Genomic DNA, 27,849 nt, shown 5'->3' with positions numbered 1-27,849 from the left:
TACAGTTTGGTTCAGTGATTCTAGCACCCCTAAAATACACATGGTTCCAGCGCTCCTCCCATGCTGGTTGCCCCGATTTCCTTTCCTTTCCTCCCCGCTGTTCCTCTGTTTATTTCCCAGCTTTATGTGGCGTGTACGTCACAGGCCAATCCCAGCCAGAGCGTGCGCTTTCCATGCCCCATCAGTCCAGACTCCTTCGCCCACACCCTCTTTTCCAGCGGGAGTGGAAGGCTCCAGGGAAGTGGGGGAGGACAGTGTAGGGTGCTCCTGTTGGGCTCCGAGAGAGGGACATTCATACACAATGGCGCATCTAGAAATAGCTTCCCCTTGCAGGAGGGGCAATGCAGCAATGTTGTATTTGAAGGAACAGCGCTGGCTGGGTGCCATGGCACACGCTGTGGGTTTGGTGCCGTGAAAGCAACTTTCATTGTCAGTGTTCTGCAACCTGGGAAAGAGAGGCCATTTCCTGCGATTGTTCCATCCCCCGGCTTTCAGGGGACACGTGTAAATGGCTGTATTTTATCCGCTTCTGGTGGTAACTGATGCAGCGCAACTGTTGACATGAAAAGTGAGCAGAATACTATGTGCCAGATCGTCAGCTGGTGTAGATCGAGGTAACTCCAGGGGAAGTACCCCAGTTTACACCAGCTGGGGACAGGGCTTGGTGTGAATGGTTCCATCCTAGCGCTTGTCTCTGCCATTCCATTTTCCTCCTTGTAAATGCTCCCTCTAATCTTTTCTATCCATGTGTAGATTTTTTCCATCCATACATGGAATGAATTTTGTACATGCACCAAGGCATGTGCGAATGTGCACCAGTAGAAACTCAAAACCCAACTGTGGACGCTCTGCTAATCAGCTGAGCGACCGCAGGAGCGCACAGCTTGCAGGGAACACTGCTCCTCGTTCATTGCGTTCCCCTAGCACTCGACTTCCCTCATCCCGTTACGGCTGGTGCAAGAGCCTTCTCCTCTGCAGCTCCCAGTGTCAGGGGAGGCTTTTCTCTGTCTCTTCCGTATAGTATCCGCGGTGGCATCTCATCTCCCTGGCTTCTGCTTCTTCATTTCTCTTCCTCTCTGCTCTCATTTTTCACCCTGACGTTGTCACACACTGGGTCACCTCACTCTATAAAGTGTCTGATGTTGCAGTTTGTGCATTGACAGATAATTAAACCCCGTGGTAGCTGATTGTAATTCGTTACCTTTCTGAACGCTGCAGCAATTTAGCAAATTAGCTGTGGGCAGTGCTTAATTGGTAATGAAAGAGGTGCTGGAGCTCAAGCCAATGTTTTACATTCGTAACAGATGCAGCAAGCCTAGAGGTGCCGGGACTCAGCCCTGTCACAAATTAAACTCCGGCCGTGGGATGGATGAAACCTGATTGGCTGCTGCTGAATAGTTTCATTCAATAAGGGTCTGTCAATGCAATTTGCTGTCCGCTGTCAGTTTGCATCACGCTGGATGGGTTTAGATCGGTGCCACTGGAAAACTGGCTAGCGCTAGGAAGCAGGGAGCGCTGGGAAGGCTGTGCGTGCGTGTGGATCGGAAGGTGGGTGGGTGCATTTTTTAAAAAGTCGACGTATTGACTGATGTGGTGTGTTGTAGCAATTCAAATAAGTGCTGTCATTTAAATCCATCCTGGGCTAGGTTGCCACACAAGGGCATTAGGCAGCGACGGGCAATCTAGGCTAGCGAGTGGCCCTCTTTCATCTCAGTGGGCCACAAGATGGACTCCCGGGATAGTGTGGTTTTGCTAACTGCACCTGTGTACCTAGAATTTGCAGGGTGGGCCGACTGAACCGTAGCAGCGCTTTGAATGGCTGCAGAGGGAGCACACGGCTCCTGCAGTCGATGCTGTGTGCAGTCGGCACATACCTCACTTCACATGCCTTTGCTTTATGTGCGTGTCAGTTTAGTAATACCGGTAGGAAAAAAAATATGCAAATAGAACCAGCAGAATCTGACCATCCTGTGCGTGGGCAACGGTAAGCAAAGTCTCGCGGGCCACCCATAAAACCCCAATGGGCCGCAATCGCAGAGGTGAAAGTCAGTGGGTGAGCCCGGGTGCACAGCTCTGGCAAGAGCTGGCTGAGCTGCTGCAGCCAGCAGGGAGCTATTTAAAGAGCTGGCAGGGACCTGGGTTGCAATAGGACAGCGCCTGTCAGACATTTTAAGTTCCTTTTACCACTGCACCTGTGGATTACCAGTTTCCCCCCACTGGCATAATGCCGCCGCACACTGCTGCATGGCCTTCCCAGGGCTTGGATCCAAGGGCACAGGTGTAAGCAGGTGCTGGGCACTTTCTCCTTTCTCTCCCCATCTACCATGTGGGAGGAGGAGTGGCCCAGGCTGAATTCTCTCTCCCCTAATGCACCAGCTACCGCACTGAGCTGGCAAAGGGAGAGACCAGTAATGTGTTATGGCTAGGGGCCAGCAGCAATGACTGCCTTGCTAGAGCAGAGGGACTGCAGGGAAGGAATGGTGCTGCCCTGGCGTCCGATGTCTTCCCTCTGCTACTGCAGGGGTGGCACAGCTACGCTTCACCCCATACACTGGGCATGTGACAAGGCCACATCTAGCCCTTGTGTCCCGAACCAGGACCCCATTCAGCTCTTCTTGAAATCTTTGGGAGTCTGAGCATCAGGTCCCTTGGAAATTGGATGTCCACTGTCCACTGCTTCCTTGGCAGTCCCGTGTGGACCACGGGGATCCAGTAGATATAGTATACTTAGATTTCCAGAAAGCCTTTGACAAGGTCCCTCACCAAAGGTTCTTGTATAAAATAGGTTGCCATGGGATAAGAGGGATGGTCCTTTCATGGATTGAGAACTGCTTAAAGGACAGGAAAGATAGGGTAGGAATAAATCATCAATTTTCAGAATGGAAAGGTGTAACTAGTGGTGTTCCCCAAGGGTCAGTCCTAGGACCAATCCTATTCAACTTATTCATAAACGATCTAGAGAAAGGGGTGAGCAGTGAGGTGGCAAAGTTTGCAGACGATACTAAACTGTTCAAGATAGTCAAGACCAAAGCAGACTATGAAGAACTTCAAAAAGATTTCACCAAACTGAGTGACTGGGCAACAAAATGGCAAATGAAATGTAATGTGGGTAAGTGTAAAGTAATGCACATTGGAAAAAATAACCCCAACTATACGTACAATATGATGGGGGCTAATTTAGCTACAACTAATCAGAAAAGAGAGCTTGGAGTTATCGTGGATAGTTCTCTGAAAACGTCCACGCAATGTGCAGGAGCAGTCAAAAAAGCCAATAGGATGCTAGGAATTATTAAAAAAGGGATAGAAAATAAGACAAAGAATATCTTACTGCCCCTATATACAACTATAGTACATCCACATCTTGAATATTGTGTACAGATGTGGTTTCCACACCTCAAAAAAAATATTTTGGCATTAGAAAAGGTTCAGAACAGAGCAACTAAAATGATTAGGGGTTTGGAACAAGTCCTATATGAGGAGAGGCTAAAGAGACTGGGACTTTTCGGTTTACAAAAGAGGAGACTGAGGGGGAATATGATAGAGTTATATAAAATCAGGAGTGGTGTGGAGAGGTTGAATAAAGAAAAGTTATTTACTTGTTCCCATAATAAAAGAACTAGAGGACACCAAATGAAATTAATGGGTAGCAGGTTTAAAACTAATAAAAGAAAGTTCTTCTTCACACAGCGCACAGCCAACCTGTGGAACTCCTTGCCAGAGGAGTCTGTGAAGGCTAGGACAATAACAGAGTTTTAAAAAGAGCTAGATAAATTCATGTCGATTAGGTCCATAAAAGGATATTAGCTAGGGTGTGAGGAATGGTGCCCTGGCCTCTGATTGTCAAAGGCTGGAGAAGGATGGCAGGAGACAAATTGCTTGATCACTGTCTTCGGTCCACCCCTTCTGGGGCACCTGGTACTGGCCACTGTCGGCAGACAGGCTACTGGGCTAGATGGACCTTTGGTCTGACCCAGTATGGCCGTTCTTATGTCCCCATATTCTCCACCCCTGCAAACTCTAGTCTCAAATGCCACCTTCACAGGATTCTCTTCATCCAGGCTTTGGACATCCCCACACCATCTCAGCCTTCTCTCAAGCAGCTTCTCTCTGACACCAGACCTTGGTCTCACTCCCGATGTGATAGTCTAGCAATATTGCCCCTCTCACCGTCCTCAAATGTCTCATTCCAGTGGCTTCGAGTCTTCTTAAGCGCCCCTGTTTGGTGGCCCATGTCGCTGATCTGTACAGACGAGCTGGTCTCACCTTGGTTGTCTGTAAGTGTCCCTTATGTAGTCTGGGCATGCGTTTATCGCATATCTCTCCATTTACCTTGCGCTGGACTTCCCCCAGGGTCCACAGCCCTGCTGGAAGTTCTTTGTTGATTTCTCCAATCATCACTCACCAGTTCCCAAGGTATTTAAATACTGAAACCTGATTTAGACTCAAGTCCTTGACGTTAAAAATAACTTAAAAAAAAAAAAAAAAAAAAGTTGTCCTGTGGCACCTTAAAGGCTAACAAAAATATATGTATAGTAACATGAGCTTTTGTGGGCACAGCTCACTTCTTCAGATGAGATGATCTTGGGTGGAAAAAAGAGGGGACCCTCAGCATCAGAAGGGAGAGAGGAAAGAAAAAAATTGCCTGTCAACTGTAGTCCTGGTGCTAATGAGGCTAATTGTTTCTGTAGCGTAATGATTATCACGGTTCCTCTGTCTTAATTCCATGCAAGTCACTTACTTGACTTCCGTATGTCTTATTTTGAGGTTATAGCTTGCATCAGTCACCCAGATCAAAGCTTCCTAGAGAACATGACCTATGAAGGAAGACTGAAAGAACTGGGCTTGTTTAGTTTGGAAAGGAGAAGACTGAGAGGGGACATGATAGCAGTTTTCAGGTATCTAAAAGGGTGTCACAAGGAGGAGGGAGACACATTTTTCCCCTTGGCCTCTGAGGATAGGACAAGAAGCAATGGGCTTAAACTGCAGCAAGGGAGGTTTAGGTTGGATATTAGGAAAAACTTCCTAACTGTCAGAGTGGTTAAGCACTGGAATAAATTTCCTTGAGGGGTTGTGGAATCTCCATCTCTGGAGATACTTAAGAGCAGGTTAGATAGACATCTATCAGGGATGGTCTAGATCAGGGGTCTCCAAACTTTTCAGCCCGAGGGCCGCATTAACTATCAAACAGCAGTTCGGGGGCCGACTACACACTTGAGGTCCAAATAAAAAACAATCAAAACATGGATGTTGTTTTTAATTATTTATTTAATATTATTTTATTCAGTTATTATTTAATAACACATTCATACACTACACATGAATACCTGTATTAGTGTGAATGGTGAAATTGTTTCCTGGATGCCAAAATAGCAGACATTTCTGGCTTTAGATTTGTTGTCCCTAACATCAACAGTGACCTGAGATTATCATCGGACAAGTTTGTTCTCAAATTGTTCTTCACGTATTTCATTCTTGAAAATGTTTGTTCACACAGGTATGTTGTTCCAAAGATTGAAAGGTACCTTGATGCAAAAGTTTTGACATTAGGAAAGTCTTCCTTGGGCAAAAACTAGTAAAAACCCACCAGTCCTATTTTGAACTTGTCCCTAAGGAGGTCATTTGCTTGCAACTCAATGACTTCCAGCTGCAGTTCATCTGGGCAACTGGCCACATCTGCTTCAAATGGGTTTTGAAACAATCTCACTTCTTCTGCCTTTGAATCCAAAAAGGTCTCCACGGGCCGGATGAGAGGGCCTCGCGGGCCGCATCCGGCCCCCGGGCCGTAGTTTGGAGACCCCTGGTCTAGATGGTACTGGGTCCTGCCATGAGGGCAGGGGACTGGACTTGATGACCTCTGGAGGTCCCTTCCAGTTCTAGTGTTCTATGATTCTATGATTCCTCGCTCTCATCTGTCAGCACAGTATTGTCCGAATAGATCAATGGTTCTCAAACCGCAGCCCAGTCAGCACACAGCTCCAACCCATGTGACTGCCACAGGCCCATACAGGGAGTAGATATATTGTGTGGATGCCACCCACAGACCACACTGAGTACAGCCTAGATCAATGTTTCTCAACCTTTTTTTTATAAAGTGTCCCTTTAAAAAAAAAAATGATAAGTACCCTCAGTACCTACAGTTTTCACACCCACCATTTTTTTTCTACCATTGCAACACGTTTGTTTAAACAACTTAATCATAGCCAGGCAGGCGATGACATTTTTGGGTGTAAAAAGTAGAAAAATAATAAAGTGCTGTAAAACAGTTTTCTCCAAATTTCAGTTGTGTTGACATAGCCCCCAGACTTCTCTCGAGGGTACTGATACCACTGGTTGAGAAATACAACCTACAGTCAATTGAGAACCACTGGGATAGACCACGTTCCTACCACCTTCCATTTAGATTTGTTTACTGATGAAGTCCATCCCAATTATAAATAGTAATGGAGTAAATGCAGAGCTGAGCTTCTGTCTCTAAACGGTGGCTCATCCTCCCTCAGATGGCCTCAGTGTGGAACAGGGTTTGCAGTGCGGCGAGTTAATCCTGTTGATTGTTTCATGATGGGGTGACGACACCCTCCAAAAACACTGCCATTCACTCTTCCAGGAGGTCAGACCTGGGGGGCTACCTTCTCCCTATTGCAACAGTGCAAAGCACAGTCCACAGCCGTGCGCCCCTGGGGAGGAAGGAGTGGCAGAGAGGGGGTGATAATGCTAAAGTGTGGGTAAACTGGGCTTGCATCTCACAGTCGGTTGGGGAGAAATCTGCTGGCCTTACAGTGTTCCCTGAAAGCAGTGCATTTGTGCGGCCACTCAGAAAACATTCAAATGCCGCCCAGCTGATTAACAGAGCACCCACAGCTTGGTTTTGTGTTTCTGTTGGGGGTGTACATTCACACATGCCTCAGTGCACATAAAAAAATTGTTTCACACATGGATGGAAAAAAAGGGAGAACATTCTGCACATGGATGGAAAAAATCCGCACATGGATGGAAAGAATTAGAGAGAACATTACTTACAAAGAGGCTTGTGTTGTGCTTTCAACTCATCTTGATGACTCAAGCTCTGCTCTTGTGGGTTATGGTGTTGCCGGAACTTGTTAATGGAAATACAGCCTTAAGCTGCACATGTCTTGTCTCTGGCAATGCATCAGGCACTGGACTATTAGTCAAAATGCCTGTATTCTGTTCTGACCTCTGCTACTGATTCACCACATGGACTTGGCCATGACACCAACCTCTTCTGTGCCTCAGTGTCCCCACCTACAAAACAGATACACCTCCTTCCTAATGGGTTCTGAGATCCAGATGAGGTTATATAAATCCTGCACATCCTGGCCATGACTCAGCACAACATTCCCACACATGGTTTGCTTTTAACGCATACTTAAGTGCTGTTCTGAAAAGAAATGATTTCCTGAGCTGGGGCCTCTGGGTCTGCTACCGCCAGCCTTACTCCCTTCGAGCAGGACCTCACTCAGTGAGCCTCTGGATTTCAGCATGATTGCTTGTGTAGTAAAATGCTGCTCCCCATGTGTAGAGGATGGCATGGTGCAGCCCTTTATCTGAATACTAGGGGGCGGTACCCCCTGGTTGCTATGCTCGCCAACCCCCTGTCTGTAGGGGTAGGCAAGTCCAGATTTCCCCCCGGCTGCCAGGGAGGGGAGGGACAGGGGCCGTGCCAGACCCAGCCGCTGGGGAGGGAAAAAGAGGGGAGGAGAGGGCCAGGGGCCTGCCAGACTCAGCTTCTCAGCCCCCCACCCTGCTGCCTGGTCGCAGCCCTGGCCTCTCCTCCTCCCCCATCTCCCTCCCTGACCTCCCTCCAGGCTCTCAACCCCCCACCCATCCCTGGCCGCAGCCAACCTTGGCCTCCGCCCCCAGTCCCCTCCCGGGCCTCTCGGGCCCCCCCATTCGCTCTCTGGCCATAGCCAGCCCCAACCTCCCACTGGCCTCTCAGCGCCCCCGTCCCCAATAGCAGCCAGCCCTGGCCTCCTCCTTGGCCCCCCATTCTCCTCTCCTTCCTCTCAGCCCCCCTGTTCCCTCCCCCTGGCCTCAGCCAGCCCCGGCCCTGGTCAGAGAGCCCGTGTTGGTCAGAAGAAACACTACAAAGACAAAGCGAAAGCAAATCTTAAAAACCAAACAAACCTAGGGATGTGAAAGGTTCATCGGTTAACCCATAAGCCTTGCCCTTAACAGGTGAGGCTTACTGGTTCTGGTTAACAGGTAACCCATGGGAGTGGGAGCAGTCCCCTGTCTGCAGCGGGCCCAGGTGCACCGCAGCCAGGGGCTCTACTGGTGTTGAGAGAAGCCTCTGTCCGCAGGGAGCCCGGCCCACCATGGACAGGGACTGCTCGGGCAGGAGCTAGGTGCTGGGAGTCAGCAGCAGCTCCAGTGTGGGGCTGGGAGTCCTGTGGGTTGAGGGCTGCTCCAGCCAGGCTGAGTGGTCCTCCCCCTAGATCCGACTTATTCATTTAACCAGTTGACCAGGATTTTACATCCCTAATATGGACATCAAGCTGGGAGGAGCAAGCCACCAAGCGTACGTCTAGACTACATGGCTCTGTCGACGGAGCCATGTAGTCTAGACACTCCTCAACTGAACCCAATGGATCCATAACTTCCATCAGGCAGCAGCCTGCTTTGAGGGGAAGCCCTTTGCCCTCAAAACTGAAGAGAGAGAGAAGGAAGGATAAAGAAAGAACTTTATCCCAGCAGGCAGCTGGCCTGCCACAAAATGCCTGTACCTCTGGCAGGTGGATTTGTGGTTCCAGGATCAGACTCCTGAGTCATCTCAGGACCCATATGTAAACCCATGGTAGAGACCAACCTGGAGTCACCCATGAATGAATGAGGCATTTTGGAAAGAAGGTTTGGCAGTACTGAGTCTGGAGCAGCACAGTGGGACTTTTTCCTTTTGATGTGTCCCCTGTCCTGTGACGCACAACAAATGCTCACAGTGGGCTGTGTTACTATGTACCCCCGTGCCATCCCCAGCTGCTGTTGACTTGTACCCTACAAGCTGCAGTGGTTGTTCAGCGGGGAACCAGAACCTCCCTCTGTCTCTGCTGCTCTCTTTCGCAGGATGGGAGCATAGAATTTGAACAGCTACTTTAGCTCCCCTAGGCTTTTTCTGAGTTCGGGGCCAGATCCTGCCAACTCTCCCCAGGCTGAGCCCCCTTTGCACTTTCCAAGAAAGATTTGATTTGAAGATGAACAGAAGCTGTTTGGAAGTTGCCTCGAACTTAACAGAGTGATAGTCGCAGCATCTGGCTGTGATCCTAGCAACAAGAGAAACAAATGCACAGCAACATCCTCTTTACAGCTGGCAGACTGAGCGGAGGGGGCTTGTGTGATTTCATTCCTGTCAGGCTGTAGGATTTGAGTTCAAGAGAACTTAAAATAACCTCTCTCTGCTCCTCCTCCCTCCCCCCCACCTCTCCGGTTTTATCCGCACAGCTCTGGGTTTGTTTTGCTCGTTTCATCTTAGACCCGCTGTTCGAAATGCTTAATTTCCAGAACGGAAGCTGAAGCTAAAGACTGGCAAGACATAAATAATGACGTGTGAGCCTCAGTGTTATTGACAGGACGTTGAACAGAGCAGCCGCAGGCAGTGGCCGTACACACTTGAGAGCAGCCGTACACACACGCGGGAGCTGGCGGGAGCTGAAAGCAAGAGATGGCAGCGGCTGTAGCATTGCAATGAGACACTCTGCAGCCACTGGGGCAGTACAGGCCCCGCACTCTTCTGCAAGCCGTCTGGCTGTGGATCCGCTGGCCATTCCCCTGCCATGGTGCTGGTGTCACCAGTACCTGGAGTCACTCAGGCCGGGGCTAGGAGCTAACTGAAGAGCAGACTCTTTCCAGCACAGCTTTGTTGTTGTACTCTGCATGGGGACCCAAAGAGCCAGCTCAGAGCAGCTGAAAATCCAGGGGTTCTCTTTCCCCTGGGTACATGGATGGCGTAACCAATGGCTCCAGTGACCCTCAGGCTGAGAAAGCAAGGGGTGGATGGGCAACTCCCCCCCACCCCCAACACACACAGTACGACAATGGTGGTTCCACCAAGACAGGGGAAGAGTTCAGCCAGGAGAAGACTTTGTGGCTGGATTTGCCAGTCTAGCCCGTCATTTAATGGATTCATTTTGCTGCAGCCATCAGAAAAAGACTCCTCCCATCCCCAGTCCTAGGGGCCCTGACAGCTGTTAACCATCCATAGCAACCCAGCAGCGAATCCCACCCAACTTAGCAGGGAAACATAACAAACCCCAATCCCCCTGCCCCTCTGACTCGCAAAAGAGCCTCTCCCTTCCCCCGCCCACGGACTCCCCAGACTCCTGTTCCGAGAAGGGGGCTTTGCAGCAGACTCTCTATCCATGGGAGGAGCCAGTTCCAAACTCCAGGCACTTTCCTGGGGTCTGACCTCAGAAAAAGGCTTCTATTTGCTGTCTTCTTCCAAGCTGGTGCTTTATACCTGTCAGCCCCGAGTGAATTCTTGCTGCTGAGTTACAGAGCCCAGTGTGTGTAATGGAAATGCTGACACAACTCCTGGCTAGAGCATCCCACAGAGCAGTGTGGTAATTAGCTGTTGATAAGGGGATGGAGTTACCAGACTGATTTTAGCAATAAAGCTTCAGCAGTTGAGGCTGCTCAGCAGGAAATAAAACCACCCCTCCATCCAAGGAGAGGAGACTCAAATAATGCAGCATGGTTCACTAGACTAGTGTTTCTCAACCAGTGGTACAAGTACCCTTAAGGGTACTCGAGAGAAGTCTGGGGGGTACTTTAACACAACAGAAATTTGGAGAAAACTTAATTTTTGTTGTAAGTTTTACAGTGCTTTATTATTTTTGTACTTTTTATACCCAAAAATGTCATCGCCTGCCCGGCTACGATTAAGTTGTTTAAACAAATGTGTTGCAAGGGTAGAAAAAAATTGTGTGTGTCTGAAAACTGTAGGTATTAGGGGTACTTCTAATTTTATTTTTTTAAAGGGGTACTTTATAAAAAAAGGTTGAGAAACACTGCACTAGAAAACTCACTGTACCCCCACAGCAGGGGCAGATGACCGTTTTGCGGGGCCCCGGGCAGCATAATTCCGCGGAGCCCCCCCTTTGCCACGGCGCATGCGCGGGGCTTTCTGAAGCGCGGGGCCCGAGGCGGCTGCCCCGTTCACCCTGCCCTATATCCGCCCCTGCCCCACAGGCAGGCCAGGCCCCAGGCTGGGAAGGGGTCTCCTCAGGCCTCCTGCCATGCTGCTCTTTCCTTGGGACCCAGGGAAGCCAAGGGAGAGCGTCTCACTGACTTCCACGGAGCCAGTGCCGCTGAAAGTTGCTTTTCCAAGCTCTCGGATGGCAGCAAGGAATGGACTTGTCCGTGTGCTTGTCTGCTGGGGTCAGCTTCCCTAGCCTTGTAGTAGGAGGCAAAAGTCCTGCTCCTGGATTTTTGAAGAAAGCCCCAGGACTTGCTTCTGATGGACTGCCTAGAGCAGCCGCCCAGTGTTTAAATTATGGGGAAACTAAAGCGGGGGCTCCAACTGTCAAGCAGCTTGCTTACATTTAACCAGTAGGGAGAAGGAAGGGGGCCATCAGAGATGAGATGGGCCCGGCCCCCAGATGATTCTAGCACTTGAGCTGGTCTCTGTTTCATTCCCAATGCAAATCCCAGGACGAGGTCAACATCTGAAGTGTCGCCAACTCCTTGTCATCAGAAATCACCAGCCAAGCCCCAAAGTCCTGAGACTGGCTGAAAAATACATTTTGAGTTCTTTTCATTTGGATCCCAAGCCTTCAGGAGCGTTCAGGTCACAATTTCAAGCTTCCCTCTGCAACCTTGGGGGCTAGAGACAGTCTGTTTTTAATGGACACCCCCCTAAAAAAAACAGCATAAATCTCAGGGCTCATAATTAAAACCACGAGAGTTGGCAACACTGCGGGGAAGATGTGGGCAGTGACACTGATGCAACATCAGCGGCATTACTCCATGTTTACCCCAGCGTAAGTCAGAGGAGAATTCACTCCTCTGCCACTAGAGTCCCAGTGTTGTTTGGAAGGACCTGAAAAAAAGTCGTGTGCAATTGAAAGGCATCCAGAATAACATCCCTTTCTAAACCAATGCACAGTGGAAACCTCTTTATGTGCCAGTTAAAGAGGCTGGAGGAACATCCTTTGTCTGCGTTGCTAACAATACCAGGGAATATGAAAATGACTTTACATTTCTTAATTGCTTTTCATCACTGCTGCTGTTGAAGTTGCATTTTACTCAGTTTGGGGGCCGGACAGTGGCACTTTCTGATTCTCTCGTTAGTTTTCCTTTCTGATTTTCCTGTGAAAGACAGTGATCTTATGTGTGGATTGGTACTAGGACAGAAGAGTGTTTAAAATTCCATGCAAGTTTGCAGCCTTGGTCCCTGCACTGCCATGTGGGTGAATTTGGGTCAAAGTGACTCACCCAAGGTCACATACCAAACCAGTGTCAGAATCAGGACTAAACTCAACAGTTCCTGACTCCTCATCCAACCACTAGACCACGTAACATTCTCTTCTCTGCTGCGAAGCACCTCCGCAGCCGACTCTGTTTGAATCTTGCCAAGCTTTGGACTCACTCGCTCTATGCTCAGCATCCTCCTAGATCACATCAGCTTTTTGCTTCTCAGTCCACGGAAGCCTGACAGCAAGGTTTAATTCTTCACTTTAAATCTCGTCAGCTCCCTGCCTTAACCAGTGCGAGGGGATTGCGTTGTACTTCCCCTGAGTTTCCTTCAGCAGCAAAGGCTTACAGAGCTGCTGCCAGCACCTCCTCTGCTGTTCTTTAAATGGCTTTGACCCCGTTGTTTAATTTGATGCCTTACTTCAAACAACCTTGGTTTCCAAAGCCATTTGGCATAAGTGCCATGTTCAGCTTGAGCACTGCTGTGTTGGGGGAGGGGATTTCCAGAGGAAACCCCTCCCCCGTTCCTTCCTGCAGGTGGAGGGTCAGACAAGTTTGTCGGGGTGCCATTCTCATTTCCCCTAATTCCAGCTCCAGGGCAGGCCTGTGGGATAACCCTTTTCACACTGTTACTTGGAGCTCTCAGGCTGGAAGCTGCCTCCCCCGCAAACCCTAAGACAATAAATAGACAATACTACTGCTCACACTTCCAGGGCCACATTCTAGGCACTGTGCAGACCGATGCAAAATGGCATCTGCTGCGGAGACATGGAAGGACACAGCTGCCTGAAATGTCACACAACCAGATCAGCTCCCCACGCCAGCGGGCTGAGAGGTTGTGCTCCCCGCTTCCCGGCAGGCTGGTGAGACACAGTGTGCCATGCACGGGCTGGGCAGATTGAGGGACACAGCCGGAGAGCTTGGAGGCTGCTACATCCATCACCAAGAATAGAGCCACGGTCACGGTTCCACAGCTGGAGAGTGCCGCTCATACTAGGCTGCGTATGAAGAGCGTCCCTCCTTTCTGACTGTCTGCTCCATGTGCGTGGGTGTCCCCTTCCCCCCCCCCCCCCAATGGTGCACCTCCCACCCGGGTAGCTCGGAACAGCATGGACTTGCAATAGCAAATGTATCGGAGAGGAGCTGGCAGGCACATGCCCTGCTGAGCAGCATTTCTTCTTTGTCCCGCCCCGGAGTTTCTCTGGCCATTAGGTGCCAAAGGCTCTTATTTCTGAGACTCTCCTTTTACTCACTTCAGCTAAATGTTTCATTTTGCTGTATTTTGCTGTGGTTTGCTGGGAAAAATGTACTCACTGCCCTTGAGTGTATTCCTGAGAAAAGGGCAGGGACAGAGCCTGGTTTCCCAGGCCCATAAACTCTGCTGCCTACAATTCGTGCCTCACTCCAGCCCCCCATGTTTACAAACCGATTCCCAAATTATACGTGGAGGTGCTGTGGGCTGAGTGCTTCAAGCAGGGATGGGGAAGAGGGGAGAGACAAGCTAAAGAGGAGGGCTGTGTGAGTGAATGGATGGTCCTCTTCCCCCACAAAGATAACATCATTGGTGGCCCCTCCAGCATCCCAATGCTGGCTCTGGGAGGAGGGGGGGGCGGTTTATGGCAAGTTGGCTGTTTTCCCAGATCAGCTGATATTGTCCCAGAACATCAGCTGTTTCACCAACTGCAAAGCCCTTGCCAACAGCCCACAGGCAGGGGAGGATGCAGGTGTTGCTCAAAAGAGCTTCTTTCTTATGCCCCCTGGATATTTTTTATCTTCTTGTTCGACTGGGGATTGGAAGCCAAACACTAGATTTACTGAACTGATCTGAAGTTTCAACAAGCCATTCGCTTTGTACTTTGCTAACATTTACCCTTCGAGGGGCAGTGTGTGGGGAAGCGAAGATGCTCCTGGATCCACTGTAAGGTGGGGGGCGACGTTGTGCAGGGCATCGGAGAGCTCATCTGGCAGGAACTGTGCAGTCTCAGACGATAGGAGGAGACAACTGCAGGCAAAAATGCACCCAGGACTTCACAGCCATCTCCCACTTGGGCTTTTTGCAGCCAAAATGTCGCAGCACCAGGAACAGTTGGATTGGTTTGGCTCACCCAGAACGGCTTCTCTCTGAGATCCAGACAATCTCCTTCTTTGGTCACTGTGACCATTAGACTCACCCCGACCTGGCATCTCCTGCTATGCTCACTAGGTCACGGGTGTTGATAATTACCGTCATTGCTGTGCATACTTTTGCATAATTAATACTACGTGTATCGCTTGGAGATATTGCTCATATACATTCCACTCATTCCCTTCCCCCCGTTCCTGCTAATTCAACATAAGGGGAAGGAGTAGTGGCATACATAGAAAATCCTCTAGGGTATGTCTACACTACCCTCCTATTTCGAAATAGGAGGGTAATGTAGGCATACCGCAATTGCAAATAAAGCCCGGGATTTGAATTTCCCGGGCTTCATTTGCAATTGCGGTATGCCTACATTACCCCGCTAGTTCAAACTAGCGGGGTAGTGTAGACATACCCCTATAGAGTCTAGGTGAAGAGGGAGAAATAAACTCTGCTCAGTAAGTACTTTTATAGCTTGGGCTTTCCCTTGGGAAAAGAGGCAGCTGGGACTCAGTAGCTCGCTTGACTTTGTTCTCTGCATCTGTACAGCCTCGAGTTGTTATCAGGTCTGCTAAGCTCAGCAGGGCTGGGCTCCATCATTCCTTGAGTGGGGGAGCATGTAGGAGTTTCAGGAAATGATGACGGTGAAGAGACATTGACATTATTCCTCCTGAGTCAGGACTACAATCTGCCTGCGGGGTGTTAGCTGGAGATGTCACCGCTTGGATCAAGTACACCATCAAGGTTCACCCGACTCGGGTTTCTTTGTACAAAAGAGCAACTCCTACATGCTGACAGTGTGGTTTGGAATAAAGGGACAGAAGCAATTTGAAAATAGAATTTAACATATTCAGGCAGTACCTGTGCACCTGCCTCATGCCAGCTTTAGTGTTTTCACAACCACATTTCCCTATAAAAAATGTCGCTCTTCATTGCTGTTTCATGAAAGATACATGTAAACATCAGGAAAAACTAAGTGGCTGCCCTAGGAAAAGAGGGAAACCTTTCTACGCAAATCACTGTCACACAAAAGAGGACAAATAATTTTCCTCTATTTTCTTTCCATTCTAATCACCTTATCTGATACTTGTTACAAGCACAGATGAAAATCTTCTGAGAGAAGGGTGATACCTGAACAAACAACAGAACTTTTAAAGCAAAAAGGAACGAGAAAAAAAAAAGTGAAGTCTCCTGGGGAGAACACCGTGTATCTCTCCTGTTTAACAGACTGCAGCTGTGAGATCAAAATGGCTGCTGAACTGCGCTCCTAGGGAGAGTGCTTAGCTATATAAAGTTATAGGACATGTAAAATTCCCCTATGTGGTATCGCACATGGAAAACAAAGGCATCACAAATTCATAGTGATGTGCACCACGCCGGCCTCTCCCGCCCATTACAATATCTCATGGCACTTTTCACCAAAGTTGGACTGTTATCTCTGGTTTTCTGGACAGATCCCAATGTAAATAGCTACATTGTGCCTCTCTAAACTGCATGTAGTTTCCATTGGCTAAAAGTAAGCTTCTCTTCGTCTCCTAATAATAATTGTGTCGTGTGGCAGTGTGCTGTTTTATAGCCACTGAGGACCTCCCCAGAGGGGGCACCTGCCTGTTGTGCAACCCGGCCATCAGTCATTTCTTTTGAACAGTTTTGGCTTTGGGTGGTGGTATGGACACGTCCAGTTATCAGGGGTGAATGAGTCTAGGTCAGAATGGTTTATATTGCCACTCAATGTCCTGGAAGGTGCTCCGTGATAAGAACCTGAGTAGAACACAAAACAAAAACAAATAAACTTTCTTTAGGCCTGAGGCAAAAACACAGTCAGGGCAGAATCATGAGCCTATGGCTCTCCTTGAGGAGTCTGAAACCTCTGCATGGGGTGTTGGAGTCTAGCTGTGCGCATGTTTCTGGATACAGCTTGTCTTGCGTAGAGGGCTAAATTTATTGCTGCTTGTGAGATACTTAGTGATAGAGATGCAGACATGTTAGTCTAGTCTAGCTGAAACAACAGACAGGACTATGCAGCACTTTAAAGTGCTGCATAGTCCTGTCTTTTGTTTCTGTGAGATACTTAGGCAGGCAAAGGACTATGGTATACAAAGAACTGCGAATTACTGAAATTTTCTGAAGCAACAGAAGCAACCTGATAATATTCTAGGGGATACTCCCCTAGGGTTTGCTGTTCCATGCCTGTTCTCTCCTGAATGTAGAGCCGAGAGCAGGAATTCTGAATTCTCTGCTCTGACGTCTCTGTCAGCGTTTTGTTTCCAAAGGCCCGAGGGAGATGTACATTTTATAACGTGGAGGCCAAGGCAGCTGCTTGAGGTATGTGTTCACTTACATGAGCCTAGGTGTCAGGACTTGTCCCTGCCAGCCTTCCCATATGATCAGACATTTTGGAATTGTGCATTGTCGGGGCAGAGAGACTTGGGCAAGTGGTGAAGGAGTTAGGGTATGACAGCAGGTATGGCGTGGGGGGGAGTTGTCCATACACTGGATTGACGTGTGAGGCATCGGCAGGTGATGACAGCACATTGGTGCCAGGTGTGGGGGACGAGTGCTTTGTCACTGGCTGAGCCAGCATCAGGCTGGGAAGGCAAGAACCGTGAAGTGGGGGGAGGCGGGATTGCAGTGTGATTGTTTTGTCCTGTAGGAAACACAAGCAGGTGGAAAGCACTTCCTGAGGCAGAGCACAGGAGGGTCAAGCTGTGCAGAGAGGTCAAGGTGAGGTCAGGAGAGCCAGTCTGGGCAGAGCGTTAGGCCTGTCATTTATTGCTCCCTCCCCTCCCTTGAGGCAGGTGTCTCTCTCCATTGACTAGGGATGTAAAATCTCGGTTAGGTGGTTAACTGGTCAAATGAAGAGTTTAACTGGTTAACCATGGCAGGGAGCCACTCCAGCCTGGCTAGGCTGGAGCAGCCCCCCACCCATGATGCAGTGGGCCTGGCTGGGTTGGAGAAGATCCCACCCATGGTAGGGACGCGGGCAGGAGGCTGCTCCTGCCCAGCCAGGCCCACCACACCATGGGCAGCTCTGGCCAGGCCAGGCCGAGCCTGCCACACCGCGCTGTGGGCAGGGAGGCTGCTTCGACCAGGCCCCCCCATTGGCTGACCAATTAACCAGGTAAGCATGCTGGTAAAGGGCATGCTTACCTGTCAACCCTTTACATCCTTACCATTGACTGAATCCATTTGCCCCTTTCCTCTTGTTTCTGGGAAGCAGGACAAAGCCTTCTGGCTCCCCTCCATATATTGAAACAAAAAACAGGACTATGTAGCACTTTAAAGACTAACAAGATGGTTTATTAGGTGATGAGCTTTCGTGGGCCAGACCCACTTCCTCAGATCAAATAGTGGAAGAAAATTGTCACAACCATATATACCAAAGGATACAATTAAAAAAATGAACACATATGAAAAGAACAAATCAAATTTCAGAACAGAAGGAGGATGGGGGGGGGGGAAGGGCAAGGTAAATGTCTGTGAGCTAATGATATTAGAGGTGATAATTAGAGGGAAGCTATCTTTGTAATGGGTAAGATAATTGATGTCTTTGTTTAAGCTTAGGTGTAAAGTGTCAACTTTAAGCATGAATGACAGTTCAGATTCCTCTTCTCTTCCCCTTTTTTAGTCCTGTTTTTTGTTTCAGCTACACCAGACTAACACTGCTACATTTCTATCACTATCCTCCATATATTGTAACTCCCCATGGGTAGATTGCTGCCTTGTTCCAGCTGCAACGGTTTCATTCTGAAGTTCAGACAGAGAAACGCTTGGCCTCTTGAAGAATTGTTAAACCTGCCATCCCGGGATTGTGACACAGCTGTGCTGTTTTCGCTGTGACACTACCCTCCACCCCCCTTTTCTTTCGTTCTGCAAAGACAGCAAAGCAAAAGGCAAAGGGCCACCAATAGAGTTATACTGGACTTGAGAAGACTATGCAGGCAAGGACAGTTCAAACATTAATCATCCATAATATAAACTAAGAGGGGCTGAGCTGTACCAAGTGAAGGCTGTGTGATCCCATTCTCAGATCACTCTGCTGTACCATGGTGCTGTGAGATCCCACCCTGCACATTGGGGCAGTCTGTTGGAGGATCTGGGGGCCACTGGAGTAGAGTTTATGCAACTCCCAGGGTGGGGAGGAGAGGAGGCCACACATGAGTTTCAAAGTAGCAGACACTCGCCACATAATCATTATTTGTGTGTGTTTGGCACCTTCTTTCTCAGAGCAACTTGAAGCCGTTAATTCATGTAGCCTCAGCCTCTCTTCCCATGTTCTCAATATTTACACCCCCGTTTTACAGAAGGGGTCATCGAGGCACAGACCATATAAAGAACTTGCCAAAGGTCACTCAGTGAATCAATGGCGATGTCGAGAATAAAGCCCTGCTCTCTTGATACCCTCCCCTGCATTGTAACCACTAGACATTCTTCCCCTACTGTGGCACATTGAAAGTTAGTCAGCAGTGGAGAATGCAAACCACAGAAAAGAGGGGGCTCTTAAATGACTATGGATAAAGCACTGGGATAACAGCCAGGGAGTTACTTTCAGAGGTTTGGCAATCACCTGGTTTCCTTACCTTTGTGGAATAAATTGCTAAATGGGCAAGTACTATCTGTGGAGAGGGAACTCTGAATCCTGAATTTTCAAATAAACTCCCCAAATGCTGCCACTCCAGCCAGCATGAGGCCTGGCACCCGGGAATTAGAACAGAAACACTGATGCCGTCCTGAAGGCGAGATGGGCCAGTAGTGCAGTGTTGGAATATCTACTAGATCACAGGCACAGACAAAGCCTGGGGCTCAGAGGTGCAGGAGGTGATTAAAATTGTCTCTGTGGGATTTGAACTCTCGTTCTCTCTGGGCTGGGTTTTGTTCTTTGAGTGTTTGGCTGTAAACACATTGGTGTGTTTAATGTAAATTCCTTCTTACGCCAGGCAGCCCCGTCTTGCTGATTGTTCTGTACAAAGGGTGAGGTTACTCTGGCTAGCACTTCGAAGAAGCAGGTGTCAAAAGGTGGACGGAGGCAGAGTGTGATCCAGAGGCCTGGCTTGGAAAGTGGCTGCTGGGTCTGACTCAGTTTCCCCATCTGTAAAATGGAGATGGTGATACATGCTCAGAAATCACATAGAGATTAACATTTTTTGCAAAGCAATTGTGGTGTTGCTGATCAATGCTAATGCTAGCAACCTAGATCAGCTTTGCACCTCTTACCAACCCTTTCAGCATCTCTTTCCCCTGTGGGGGGATGTTGACAGCACTATCAGTAGAGAAAGTGAACTCCCTAACAAATTAGAGAGAGGCGGTACAATCATAGAATCCTAGGGTTGGAAGAGACTTCGGGGTCATCGAGTTCAAACCCTGCACAAAGCAGGACTAACCCCAACTAAATCATCCCAGCCAGGGCTTTGTCAAGCCAGAACTTAAAAACCTCTAGAGGTGGAGATTCCACCACCTCCCTCGGAAACCCATCCCAGTGTTTCCCCACCCTCCTAGTGAAATGGTTTTTCCTAATATCCAACCTAGTAATAGCCCATATGAAGCCAGCCCGGAGCCCTGCAGATCCTGGTCTATACAGATAGGCCATATCTAGGAATGTGATGGAGGTGGAGAATTCTGTAAGGGGGAACATGAGGAAAGTGACGCTGAGGAATAGGCCTGGGGGACGAGATACTACAGGAGAAAGGAAATGCAGAAACCTGAAGTTAAAGACAGACTGTGTGAGGTGGAATAAGAACTGGGAGTATTAGAGGAAGTAGAGAGAGGTGCAGGGAATGCGTGCGCGTGCGCTTGTGTGTGTGTGTGCCTGTGTGTGTTTGTGTAAGGTGTGATGGTATGGTGGGGCGCAGATTTGGGGGGATAAATTAGCAGAGAAAGGGGAGGACAGTGGCAGGAAGGGGGGAGGGATGGAGGGACTAATAACCAAAGGGAAAAGCAAAGGCACAAGGCAGGCAGGAAGGGAAAATAGAAACTGATAGCAAGTGAAAGCGAGAGAGGAGGAGGAGAGCTGTTACACACAGCCACAGCTACAAAGAGAGATGGCGTACACATGTACAATACATTTTATTGTATTACCCAGTTGGACAAGAGGAAGAGTTGAAACTAAGCCTATTAACAGGAGACCATAACTTGGTTCCAGCACTGATTAGAGAGGGAATAAAAGGAGAGATTTTTTTATCCTGTTCCATTCCTACTCATTGGCTTAATTCTAGTCCCATGTTAGTTAATAGGAGCTTTAGCACAGAAGGATGTCAGTGGGAGCACAAAGCACTCAACATTCTGTAAAACTTTTTGCAGGGGATGAGGAGAAACCCGCCTTGCCATTTTAGCACAAGTGTCATGTTTGATGTTTTCCCTAAAGCACCAGCTCCTGAAGTCATATGAAAACCTCACTTTTTTTTAAGATGTACATTTCTAGCCCTCATAGTTACAGAGAAAGAATTGAAAATATGATGTGAGTACAACTTACACGGTCAAAAGTAGGAAGGAAAGAACCCTTGACTGGTTTAAAAATCATGAAACATTTGAATAATCTCATGATTTTGGAAGGGCTAGTTCATGACTGTTGAAGGCTTGGGGATGGCAGAACTGAGAAACTGTTCTGTGATGTGGCTAGTGAGTGTAGTTTGAGTGTTTTGCTTTTCAGGCCCAGAAAGATCCTAGGAGAACAGAGAGGAAACCGTCCAGCTATTTTTAAAGTTTATAGTTTGTAGTTTATTTCCTGTCATGTATTATTTATTACCCATTATCATTAGTATTATTCTAGGGAAACTGTATTTAGTGGCCAACCAAGGGACCAGCAAAAATTATTCATCTAATGGCGCTGCATATTTTAGTAAAGGTCAGACACAGTTGAATTGGAGGCTGGTGCGTAGGGCAGGGATCTACTAGCAGAAAGTGCTTATGTGCTAGATGCTGTACAAACACAGATCAAAATGGCAGTTTCTGCCCCAAAGAACTAAGGGTGTGTCTACACAGCACCCTTTCCTCGAAATAAGCGATGCAATTTGCATTATGCGAATTGCATCGCTTATTTCGAGGTAGTTTGGAAATAGCTTATTTCTACACAGCGCCAAATTTTTAAATAAAGTGCTATTCCAATAAGTTCCTTAACCCTTGTGCCAAATATTTTGAAATAATGGGCACGTTTTAAAGATGCGGAATAGCTGTTTTGGGATACTTCTGGGATCCCAAAATAGCCCCACTGTCTATATGTAGCCTAAGGGTGTCTGCACTAGAGAGCTTATCGCAGCACATCCGTACAATGCAGCTGCACAGCTGTAAGAGCTCTCATATAGCTCTTCTATGCCGATGGGAGAGAACTGTCCCATCAACATAATTAAACCGCCACCAGTGAGCAGCAGTAGCTGTGTCCACAACCTAGTGCTGTGCAACCAAAGTAAAATGATGTGTGTTTCCTTGTATAATTAAGTTGTGACTCCAAATGCAGTGAGCGCTGAGCAAAGTGCCACATTTATTCCATCTCATGATGCCAGCATGTCTCACAATACTGTCCAAGCACCTGACAGACCTTTGAAAGTTAGCTTTTCTGCCGCCCTGTTCAATGAGAGTGTTTTTAGCTCTGTTTTAAAGATGGGGAAACTGAGTCACGGAAAGGGTTAAGTGACTTGACCAAGGTCGCACAATGAGCCAAGAACAGAAACTAGAGTTCCAGGTCTTTGTTGCCAGAGCAACCTTAGAGCCAAAGAGAGGATCTCCCTAACAAGAATATTCCCAGCATAAGGGAACTTGCTGAATAACCTAGAGTCCCCTCCCCCTCATGGAGGTGCGAGGGAAGAAAGGAAGAAAGAGTCAAGACTGAGTGAGGCATACTGCACACAGGCTATTTATCAGGGAACCCTTTGAGGGTGAAGGGCAGTTAGAGCCATGGACAAATTTAGCAGTCACACACATGGATTGCCAACTCTCACTATTTAGGAAGTACAGTATAGTTTCTACGTGTTAAACAAAATCTTCTTTTTTTTTTTTTTTTTTTTTGCTGAGTCCCTATAAAAATACCCAATCAGCCAATTTCAAAGGAGTGCCCCTATTCATCTCCCCATGTGCTCCTATTTATAGCTTCCAGATGTTGGCAGGATTTTGTTCAAAACCAGAAAGGAGGGAAAGTGTACTGATTGTAGATTCAGGTTCTCTGCTGGTTTCCTGCAAACTCTGTTTTGTTGAAGTTCCTACATTGGAAGAAAACAAGGAAAAATTTCTAGCTCTCCAGTGTCTGCGCTGAACATCTTTCAGAGTGTCAACTGATACACCATTGTCCCTTTTGAGTCTGCAGATAGAGTGGGACAATAGCGTGGATTACTCTCACTTAGCACAGGGGGCTGTTAACTTATAAGTTGAATCATTATCCCTTTAGTCTTGGCTTTCTTAACCCTTTCTTTACCCATCATCCTGGCTGAAACTTCCAACTGCAGATGTGCTCATCTAAAAATGCAGCGGGATGCATTGAATGCATCATGATGTTCTTGTAGTGAATATAGTTGTGAGGTTTTAATACACAGAGAGTTTAATATTCTTTCAGCTGTTCAGAAAACTGAGACATGAAAGTCCATTTGGGATTAGAATTCCATGTTTGCAGGATTGCACCTTTTAGCAGCCGTGACAGCTAATGAACTGTTTTTCCTGGTTCCCTTTGTACTTATAATAGTTACAATATGTGGATTCAGCGTCCCTTGTTTGAAGGCTCCAACCCCCTCCCTGCTCAGGCACTGTGAATCTTGTACTGAGCCAAATTCAGCTCTGCTGTAAACCCCTTTACATGGGAGTCTTCACTTTAGCTCCTTGATCTCAGGCCTTCTGCGCGCAGGGGGGACCCTAGGAATGGCCATGCAGGATCCAAGCAAGCCCCAGTCCTGTTACTAGTTTGCTGGGAGGTCTTGGGCTATTTACTTCAGCTCCTTGTATCTCACCTTCCTCTTCTGAACATGATGGTACTGACCAAGACCTGCTTCATAGGTGGGCAGCTGTGTGTAGTTAGATTGTATGCCTCCCAGCATTTCCAGTGGCCAAAGTGGGACATGTTTGGCCCCTGGGGGTGGAAGGCGTGTGTGTGTGTCATCCGCTGCCCCAGTGGGTCTGTCCTGGATTCACCTCTCAGCAGCTGTCCTGTGGGCCTGGCTGTGCCCAGCTCCCTACGCAGCACTGAAACCCTGGGCACCAGGGACCAGGTTGCAATGCCCAGAATGGGGACCAAGCCCAGCCAGCCCTTTGGGACAGGAGCTTTTTCAGCAAGGAGATGGGAGTTTCACGGGTCAAAGCAGGGACTATAGGGAGAGATGTGACTATTCAGTGTTTTGAACATACAAGGTGCTGTCTAAGGGTTAATCTCTCTGCAGTCTCGTCTGTAGCACAAAGCTGGCAGTGATGTAACTAAATCAAACTTAGGCATATTCAGAAACAGAATTATTATTATTATTCAGCTTGGATGGTGCAGACCACCACCCTCCTTGTGCTAGGTCCTGTACAAGCACATGGACAACAGACAATCCCCACTCTATGGAGTTTATCTTCTTGGTTTTCTTGATTTGATTTGATAATTTACCAACCTAAATTCAATCAGCTTCAGCCAGGCATGAGGGGGGGGGGGGGGCTGAATCTATCTGATTGGTACGGCTGGGACTAGATTGATTTTAAATAGATTAAACAAGGAAGAGTCTTGTGAAGCCTTAAAGACTAACAGCTGTATCTGAACATACACTTTTGTGGCTAAAAATCACGGTCAGGCATCGAAGTGGTTTTTACCAACCCAAGTTTGGTTCGTCTCTAAGATGCCACAGGACTCCTCGTTGTTTTGACAGACAGACTAGCAGGGCTGCCCCCTCTGGGACTGAAATAAATTGAGTGACGGGGGCGGGGGGGCGCTTTTCTGTTGCAGACCAGCCCTGCCTCTGGCTGTGCGTTTCTGCCATTTCGAGCTCCCTGCCGCTGGAGGGGCTGGTTTTCAAGAGCTGCCGCCAGGTTTCGCAGGGAGCTGAGCTCTCCCATGGAAGGGCCTGACTCCCTCCAGGACCCTGCTTCCAAGGGTGCCGCAGCCGGGAGGGCGAGATCCTGACAGCGGCCCTCCCTCGCAGCGCTTTGGAGAGCCGCGCGCTCCACCTCCCCGGCGTGGCGCTGTGTAGCTCTCGCCTCCCTTCCCCGCCCCCTGCCGGAGTGTCAGCGCGGCTCCGGCTGCCCTTCCCCTGCCAGTCCAGCGCCTGGCTTTGCCGGCTCCCGGCGCAGCAGCGCGGCTCCCCGGCGTGGGTGGGAGCGGGCTGCCCGGGGCTTGACAAACCCGCTGCGCGCAGCCAGGAGCGCGGACGCCGCGGCGGCTGGGGAGCGAGGCAGAGCCGCGCCGCGCCGGGTCCGCATGGGGGGCTCGCGTCCCGGCGCCTTCCCATGGTGAACCGAGCGCGGGCGGAGCGGCGCCATGCCGAGGCGGGCAGCCCGGAGAACATGTTCGAGAGCTCGCGGCGGACGAGGAGCCTCTGGGACGGCGTGAGGCTGGAGGTGGCCGGCGAGAGCAGCAGCCCCGTGGTGCTGCACAGCTTCACCCAGCTCGACCCCGACCTGCCGCCGCTGGAGGTGAGGCGGCGCCGGAACCTGGCCCCGGGCGAGCCTCAGGGTGCGTGGGTGGGTGAACATCACTGGTGCAGTGAGCTGCTGGGTCTCAGCGGAGCTGTCTGGCGGAGCCGCAGAGTCTAGAGCGGGCATCGCTTTGCCAAGGTCCAAATGTGCTGGGCAAGGTATAGCCAAGGGCCAGACACAATAAAAATAACCCCCCTCGGCCTCCCAGTAATTGTAAGTCAATCAAAAGATTTCGGGGTCTGTTCGAAAGCACATGGTGGTGGGGCTGTGGCCCGCCTGCCTCTTGATTAGGCTGGTTTGGACAGTGTGAGCCCCTGCCCCACAATTTGTGTGCAGGCTTCGTGTTTCATTCTTCTCTGAGCGACCCCCTCTTTATGGAGGTCAGATTCCCCTTGGATTTGGTGCTTTTGGGTTGTTGACATATGGCTAAAACACTGGGAGGAAGGAGGGGTCTTAGCTGATTTATGTTGCAGGTGATCATTGAGTGTGTGGTGTCATTTTACTCACTGTAACCACGGGGCATGGGCATGCTGCCTTTTCTCAGCATAGGGTCCCCCAGGCTGGTTTGCAGGTGGTAGGAGTTTGTATGGTCTCTGCCCAACAGGTTTCTAATGCTGGTTTATGTTGTGCATCTGATGCCCAGAAGCTGAGCCCTGGCATGGACCGGGAAACTGAAGCATATGGTGCAGGCTGCTCCGGAAGGAGAGGAGCACAGTCGAAAATATTCTGGCAGTTCTTTTTGCTTTTATGTCAGAATGGTAAATAGCTGCCCTCTGTGATCTCTTTACTCCCCTCTTATGCCATTATCTTTCTGGCAGGCTTGCTGCCAAGCTGGAATATCTATTAGGAGAAAGCAGAGAGATGCGCGCCATCTGATGCAGCTAGCAGAAGGGAGCAGAGAGCTAGAACCAGGGCCTTTTAAATATTTTATTTGAGAGTCTGGCATCCTGCTGGAGGCTTGCTGTACCGTCTGCTCAGACTCTAGCTGCCTGTGAAGGCTTCGGGCCTGCCCAAGTTGCAAAAAAAGGACCCAAGCAATATCCTCCCCCGCTGTGGGGATTGGCTTGTAAGACACTCAATGGAGGATGAAAAACAGCCATACTCTAAGTCTAAGGCACGACCCTGGATCTTTCTAGGACGCACTGGCCCTCTGTGGCTCTTGCTGGCTTCAGATCACGGGTTTGCTGGTTGGAATTGCGGCTGTCCTTCTAGGGGGATGAGTGGCACACAAAGCAGCCTGCTTTTTGCCAGCAAGGAGTTGGGAAAACATGGGGAACCCTAATCGAATGAGCGGTTCAGGGAAGGGAGATTGCATAGCCCAGCATAGCATCAGTAAGGGAACATGGGGTGCTCAGGTCAATGTTGGAGACCCACAAAGCATCTCTTGGTATGTCTCAGCAAGCCAGGTCTATACCCATCTACTACTTCTCAGTTCTCTGGGTCAAAAAGAGCATTGTGCCCTTCACCTGCTAGGACAGTGACTTTGGTGCAAGGTGGTGTATGTGTTCAGGAAACTTCCACCCATCCCTGGATAACTAATGCTGCGTTTCACAGCTGGCTCGTTCGTTTTGTCTGGTTCTGTCTATTGGTTGGATAGAGGAAGTTAAAGCATGCACCTGTGCTCCCGAGGTGAAGAAGAGGTTTAAACCAGAACAAGATCCATTTCCATTAGGACTTACAGCCACCATGCTTATCCAGTCCTGGATCTGTCTTGCTGGAGAGAGGGTCACCACTAAAACCTCTGGGGTCACTGTGTAAGTAGCTAGGAAGGGAGGGAAGACAAGATTTAAGTGAGTTACAGGGCAGAGTAGATAGCACTGTGATTAACAGCCAGGCTCGGTGGTAGAGACAACTTCCTTATACATGTCCCTGCCCAAGTGGAGCCCATGTAGAGCCCTGATCTCTCAAAATCCCAGATAGGAAAGAGGATTCTTGCGGTATTGATTGTGTCATCCCACATCTCGTTTGTCTGGTCCTCTCACCCCATGGCAGGTTCTCCAGGGATCGTCCCCATCAACTCTGTAAAAAAAAAAATCACCATTGAGTCTGTTTTCTTCCCTCCCCCTTCTCCTCTCTCGGGGGTGGGCGTAGCGACATTGTTTAGAGCACATCATCTGCTTCTTGTTATGTCTGGCAGGAAGTCCAGCCTTGTAGATCCCCCTGCGCTCGCTCGTGGGGCCTGGCTCTTGGCTGGGAGAGCATTCAGCGCAAGGATATGGGGGTGGGGAGGGACGCCATTCTACTCATGGCACTTCTTGTGGTGGAAAAGTTGTTGCGCATACCGAAGCCCCCGTACACTCTGGCCCAGATCTCTGGGTTCAGAAGTTTGGCAGGACCCCAGGACTTCCAGTGGGATCTGAGAAGGGGAGATTGGCCGTGTTGTGTAGGAACAGAGCTGACTTGCATCACCCCCTGCTGGCAGTCTTATGGCAAAAACATAGACAGAGGCCCCTGCTTGGATATTTGGTGTGATTGCTGCCCCCCTCACCGCCCTCAATAAAATGTTGTTTGAAGGACTGCTGGGTTGTCTTTCTGGGGCTTCTCCGTGCTTCTCCTTTTTGTTGATTGGAGGAAAGAGGCGTCTAGTGGTTAGAGCCAATAGACAAGCCATTAGGATTCTTGAGTTCTATTCTGACTCTGCCACCCCCTCCCTGTGTGGCAACTGACAAGTCACTTCCCCTCTCTGTGCCTCAGTTTCCCCATTTACAACATGGGGAATACACCAC

At 49.1% G+C, this 27,849-nt stretch overlaps 1 protein-coding gene across 5 annotated transcripts in view; it reads left to right on the top strand.

Moving 5' to 3' along the window:
- The window catches only part of RALGDS (ral guanine nucleotide dissociation stimulator), a 117,857-nt gene that overhangs the window by 47,362 nt on the left and 42,646 nt on the right, over positions 1-27,849 (top strand). For 2 of the 5 annotated variants that reach the window (XM_006136832.5, XM_006136831.5), the window contains exon 1: positions 24,433-25,120. The exons of 2 other annotated variants lie outside the window; for them this stretch is intronic. In XM_006136832.5, coding sequence (XP_006136894.2) covers positions 24,935-25,120 — 186 coding nt within the window. In that variant the 5' untranslated portion in view covers positions 24,433-24,934. Of the gene's footprint in view, positions 1-24,432; positions 25,121-25,766; positions 25,838-27,849 lie in introns of those variants that run through there. One more of the 5 variants, XM_089772977.1, reaches the window with a different exon arrangement.

This window comes from Pelodiscus sinensis, chromosome 23, assembly GCF_052426305.1.
Source record: "Pelodiscus sinensis isolate ZL-2025 chromosome 23, ASM5242630v1, whole genome shotgun sequence".
Taxonomy (NCBI): Eukaryota; Metazoa; Chordata; order Testudines; family Trionychidae; genus Pelodiscus; species Pelodiscus sinensis.
The sequence above is the reverse complement of the archived record's forward strand: the minus strand, read 5'-3'. Positions and strand labels throughout refer to the sequence as shown.